This window comes from Tauraco erythrolophus, unplaced genomic scaffold, assembly GCF_009769465.1.
Source record: "Tauraco erythrolophus isolate bTauEry1 unplaced genomic scaffold, bTauEry1.pri scaffold_48_arrow_ctg1, whole genome shotgun sequence".
Classification (NCBI taxonomy): Eukaryota; Metazoa; Chordata; class Aves; order Musophagiformes; family Musophagidae; genus Tauraco; species Tauraco erythrolophus.
Window position 1 is genome coordinate 238,587 of NW_028238617.1, and position 5,999 is coordinate 244,585.

General features: G+C 51.1%; 1 protein-coding gene across 1 annotated transcript; it reads left to right on the forward strand.

The window, feature by feature from the left end:
* The first annotated feature begins 1,327 nt into the window (after positions 1-1,327).
* Positions 1,328-5,731, forward strand: LOC104381830 (keratin, type II cytoskeletal 4). Its single transcript, XM_009989651.1, has 9 exons — positions 1,328-1,867; positions 2,486-2,703; positions 3,700-3,760; positions 3,972-4,067; positions 4,175-4,339; positions 4,567-4,692; positions 4,904-5,124; positions 5,306-5,340; positions 5,442-5,731. Exons 1-9 carry the CDS (start codon positions 1,328-1,330, stop codon positions 5,729-5,731), a joined length of 1,752 nt encoding a protein of 583 aa, XP_009987953.1.
* Positions 5,732-5,999: the final 268 nt, after the last annotated feature.

The following is a 5,999-nucleotide window of genomic DNA, read 5'->3' on the forward strand; positions in this document are numbered from 1 at the left end:
CCCATGAGGTTCAGGAGAAAAAGTCCTTCCTGCTGAGATGCGCCCAGACTGGGATTTGCATGTTTGCCGGAAAAAAACCTAGCAGTGAGCAAGCTCAGAGCTGAAACTGGTTCCCCAAACCTCTCCCACGAGCGTCTCCAATGAAAGGGATAATTACAGAGTTGGCTTTTGTTGTCACGGCTCCAGCTGCAGCTTGTGGTTTGGGGGAAAGTTTTACGGGTTTTTATTTTTTTTTAATGGTGGGATAAATGGAGATCCTCAGTTGGAAGGCATCTTCAGACACCTCTGCTCATTAAAATATAAATTAAAAGCAGTTAAGCAATTAAGTCGCATTGTTTTAAACAATGCGAACTCGCTAATGGGTTAGTGCAGGAGCGGCTCTGCCAAGTGCCACGTGCTGGGGGGGGCTCGTGGCTGGAGACCCTGCGAGGACGGTCGGGAAATATCCCAGCAATGCCTGGAAGGGTTCCAGTCCAGGAGGGATGGGGACCTGCCGTCACGGACGCGGGGCAGAGCTCCCCGGGCTGATACTGGCATCTCGACCCCGTCGAGGGACGGCGAAAGGTGCGCAACACGGAAAGGCCAAGATGTTTTCGTCTCTGCAAACCCCTCCATGTCCCTGCAGGCTCAATACACCAGGCAGAGTGATCTAAAATGACTTCAAAACCTTCTCAAAAGCGTTCCTAAGTCTTCTTTATTGACATAAACCTCGTTTTATAACCCTGCCAAGGACTAATGCTTTCTGGTTGTGAAAGAGTTTTGGACAACCCAAGTCAAACCTCTTCTGAGCGGGAGGTTGAACCCGAGTGCATCTGAGGGTGTGATTGGGAAACCACGTTTTTGTTGGAATTCAGTGAACCGAGCACCTGCCATCAGGCTCAAAATGAGTGATTTAGCTAAAACAAGGGTCTCCCTCGAGGGTGTAATATGTCATGGAGTTTGTAGTGCTTTGTCACTGCCACAGGAGGCTCAGAAGGGCCCGTGATGAGTTGACAGCTGCAGCTGAGGGAATCTGATTTGGAGTCGTGCTTCCAACAGCAACAATAGCTTTGTTTTTCTTAGCTCTCGAGGGAGTGTTTTGAGGCAGGTCAAGGTGGTGGCAAAGAGAGGAGGGCATCTTTCCAAGCCCTAAAACAATGAATAGAATTAAAAAAAAAAGAGATATCTCCACTCCCCTGACACCCAGCCAACTCCCTGAGCACATAAAAAGGGGCACTCAGCTGCTGCACCCACAGGACTCACCTCCTCTTGCCTCCAAACCTCCTCCTGTGCTCCACACCGCTCGGCTCTTCTCTCTGCAGGGGTTGACTGTTGGGGACCCGTCACCATGTCTCGCCAGTCCTGTGGTCTCAGCAAGGGATTCAGCTCCAGCTCTGCTTGCTTGGGAGGGAAGACCAAGGTCACGTTCAGCTCTGTGTCCCGTGGAGGATGCAGGGGACCTGGTAACGCCGGTGGCTTCAGCAGCAGGAGCCTCTACAGCTTGGGAGGCAGTAAAAGCACCTCTCTGGGAGGATTCGGTGGAGGTGCTGGTATCTGCAGAGGTTTTGGGGCTGGTGGCCAAGGAAGCTTTGGCTACGGCTACGGTGCTGGAGCAGGGTTTGGTGGTGCCTATGGTGGTGGGGTTGGAGGCAGCTTCAGTGGAGGCCTCGGCAGTGTTTTCGGTGGCTTTGGTGGAGGATTTGATGGCGGGATAGGAGGTCAAGGCTTTCCCTCCTGCCCGCCGGGCGGCATCAGGGAAGTGACCATCAACCAGAGCCTGCTGACCCCGCTCCACCTTGAAATTGACCCTGAGATCCAGAAGGTGCGAACACAAGAGCGGGAGGAGATGAAGAAGCTCAACGACAAATTCGCTTCCTTCATTGACAAGGTGAGAGTGGCTTGAAGCCGGGGCTGGGAGGTGGAGGTCTGAGCTCACCATGGCTCGTGCTGGTTGCAGTTAGTAAGAGATACCCATCCCATAATACCCAGAGAGCCAGGCATTGCCCACACCACCCCAAAGACCCCCTGCAGACAGAGAGATGGTGGCTGGAGAAGTGACTTTCCCAAGGCTATGGAGAAACCCAGGATTAGGATCCTTGGTTCTTAGGAGCATGATGCTGGTGCTGAGCCATGGGACCATGTACCTACATGCAGAGCATCCTCAGGGGAGTCCCTGCTGATGGACTCTGTCCATCCGTGGGCTGAAGGACTTTGGGAGTTTTGGCCTATTTTTAAGGAGAAGTTGCCAAAGCTATGGAATTCACCATGCTTCTCCTATTTAGAGACTGTGAAATAGGAGAGGGAAGGTGGCCCACCTTTGTCCAGTCATCTTGGAGATGTGGTGCCATCTGTCCAGTGGGATCCTGGAGTTATTGCTCCCTGGAGATGAGAATAGGCAAGAAGGTTAAACTCATTAAATGGGGAAAAATTATGGAAAATGTGGGAAAAAAGATATGCTTTTGGGAATAGTCTGACTCTCTTTCTACCCACCCCGGCAATCGTTTAGGTCCGGTTCCTAGAGCAGCAGAACCGAGTCCTGGAGACCAAGTGGAAACTCCTGCAGGAGCAGGGTGACACAGCGACGGGCGGCAGGAACCTCAGCCCCTATTTCGAGAGCTACATCAGTGGGCTGAGGAAGAAGCTGGACATCCTCTCGAGCGAGAAGCACCAGCTGGAGTCAGAGCTGAAGAGCCTCCAAGATACAGTGGAAGACTACAAGACCAAGTATGTTGTTCTTGGTGTAGTCATTGATTGGACTGTCTGGTGGTGAAAGATAAGAGATAAAAACATACTTTGACCAGTCAGAAAATTAAAAGAATCGTAAGAATTGGCAATATTTCATCTGTTTCAATGATTAGCATATGTAAAAGATTTTGGGGAAATTTTCACCAATTGAGTTTTGACAATAGGTGGCGATTTTTCAAGGCATTTCTCAATATATATTGTTGTCTGAGTTGTGCTTCTCACTAAAGCAGGATCCTGGAGGATACTGTTTGTCTTCGTCAATTAAGAATCCGTGACGGTATGGTTTAATGAACTAATTAGATCAGTTGCTAAATCCTACTATAATTTCCTCATGGATTTCTTCCTGGATCCTTCCCATAATATCCTTCATGATTTGAAGCTTAGAGCTTTCTTTGGAAGGATGAGGTGGGGTTAAAAAAAAAAAGATTATTTTCCTGCTATTATTTATTAGATTAATTTGTCCAGTCAGAAAAGCAAGAGAAAAACCTGGAGAAATGCTTCCACCGAAGGAGTTAAAAAAATGTTGGGAAAGCAAGTCTGGGACTCATCAGGATCAACCAGATCCCTCGTTCTACTGAGGTTGCAGGTTGAAGACTGACTTTGTTCTGGAGATTGTCTCCACCACTCAGCATTCTGCAGCAAGTACCTGCCCAAATGAGTGGTTGGAAGTGGCCCATGTTGAGGACCTGAAGGTCCTTGGGTCTTGCAGAAGGAGCTGGAGTGGCCACAGCCACCAGGACTCAGTTTAGGCAGAGAGGTTTCCTCTTTGCAGGGTTTCTTCAGTGAGACATCAGAGATGGCAGGAGCCCGGGCTCATCTAGAAATGCGAAGCGCTGCTGCCTGTCCATAAATCTCACCCATGGCAGGTCTATTTTTGCGGCGTTCATTAGTCTGAGGCCAAGAACATCTGGGTGCCAGCAGCAGCCAGAGCCAAAATAAGCAGACAGATTCAATCTCTCTCGTTATAATCGACAGGTACGAAGAGGAAATAAACAAAAGGACATCTGCGGAGAACGATTTTGTGCTCCTGAAAAAGGTAAAATACTTTTTTTTTTGACCACAATGACACATCTTGGTTCAGAGGATGTCCTGCTTCCATCCGCACTGAGTTGTTAGCATCAGCCATAGACCAGGAGCCCAAGATGTACGTGTCATAGGGAAAAGGAGCACCAAAGGGCTCCCAATTACATGTTGGACAGGACAGTGTGTGTCAGGCAGAAGGCTTTCACTTCCCATTTCTGCTGCAGGACGTGGATGGGGTCTATATGGCCAAGGTGGAACTTCAGGCAAAATTAGATTCTCTGGCAGATGAGATTAACTTCTTAAGGTGTCTTTATGAAGAGGTGAGTGGTCCTGCTGCTCTCTGGAGGGGGATGCTGGGGTGGAGAAAGGTCGTGACACTGTAAGGAGATTGTGGTGGGGCTGAAGCCAGATCTGGTGTGAATTGCAGGAGCTGTCTCAGATGCAGAAGTCCGTTTCTGACACCTCTGTGGTTCTCTGCATGGACAATAACCGCAACCTGGATCTGGACAGCATCATTGCGGAGGTCAAAGCCCAGTATGAGGAGATTGCCAACAGGAGCCGAATGGAGGCTGAGTCTTGGTACCGATCCAAGGTGGGTGCACCACACCTTGCTTGTGATCACCGATGGCTGAGGAGGTGGGAGAGCTGCTGGTGGTAGCTCAGACCATACGGAGACCTGAGATGTTGCTGGTACTGATCCAGTCCGACTGGAGTCAGCACACACATGCTCACCTTGGTTTGCACGGGGTAGTATGGAGAGCTGTTACGAGGAGCCACGTTAGGTGGACATAATGTGCTCCTCTCACTTCTGCCTACCAGTATGAAGAGCTGCAGGTTACCGCAGGCAAACACGGAGACAGCCTTAAAGACACAAAGATCGAGATCTCTGAGCTCAACCGTGTGATCCAGAGGATACGGGCCGAGATCGAGAGCGTAAAGAAACAGGTAGGAGTTGCGTTTTCTGAGGAATGGGTGTGAGCTCTTGGTAATGCCCTTCAGAGCTTCCCTAAAAGCAAATAGTCTGGTTACAGTCATCCTAAGTGGGAGGGAACCTGCTGTGTTTGTGAACAGCTGAGCCCAAGTGATCCGGGATCATGGCTTCATCCCCGACCGGCCACCCCTGCTCCACTCATCACATCCATGTCTTGTCCTCCAGTGTGAGACTCTGCAGACCTCCATTGCGGATGCTGAGGAACGCGGGGAGGTGGCCCTCAAGGATGCCAGGGCCAAACTTACTGAACTGGAGTCAGCCCTGCAGAAAGCCAAGGCAGACCTGGCCCGGCAGCTCCGCGAGTACCAGGAGCTCATGAATGTCAAGCTGGCTCTGGACGTTGAGATCGCAACCTACAGGAAGCTGCTGGAGGGAGAGGAGAGCAGGTGGGTGAGATGCAGCAAGAGCTTGATTGCATCCTGCTAAATCAATGAGAAGAACATGGCACATCACACCTCCTCTGCTGCGATTTACGCCCATGGCCTGATGGACCAAGCCTGGCTTCATGGAGCTGGACCAGGGCAGATGCTTTGGCTGGAGCTGACGCTCTGTCTTTTTTCCTTGCAGGATGTCTGGAGAGTGTCAGACCACAGTGAGCATCTGTAAGTAGCATTCCCACGGGAGCGCGGCAGGCTGGGATTGATGCTCCAGAACTTTATGGTGGCATCAGAGGTAACCTCATGCCTTCTCTTCCTCTCTGCAGCTGTGGTGGGAGGCAACAGCAGCTCTGTGGGAGGTGGATATGGCGGCGGACTGTGCCTTGGAGGAGGAGGAATTGGATTCGGTGCTGGAAGTGGGAGAGGCAGCGTTAACACAAGTGGTGCTGGCCTCTGCTACAGCCTGGGAGGGGGCGGATTTGGCTCCGGGGCAGGATTTGGCTCTGGAGGGTCAGGATACTGCTCTGTGGGCGGGGGGTCCAACTCAGTGGTGGTGGGGTCTGGCAGCATCCTGAAGAACACCACCAGCTCTGTGTCCGTCAACCGGAGGGTCTAGGAAAGCGAGCTATCTCCCCCATCCCCAGCACCCAGAGGAGAAAGGAAGCAAATTTCATGATGACCATCACCCCTGCTGCGTTGCCAATGTGGTGGTCACCTATTTAATCTTAAACCACCGCCATCCTTCAGAAACTGCATGGAAAAGAAAAATCCCGTGATGTTCACCAGCTAATGACTGAGGTTCTCAACAGTGTTTGAGAACAGCTTGCTCCCCCCGTGCTCCCCTCGAGACCCTGTAAAGCTGCTGGTTGTCAGGGTGCTGAGGA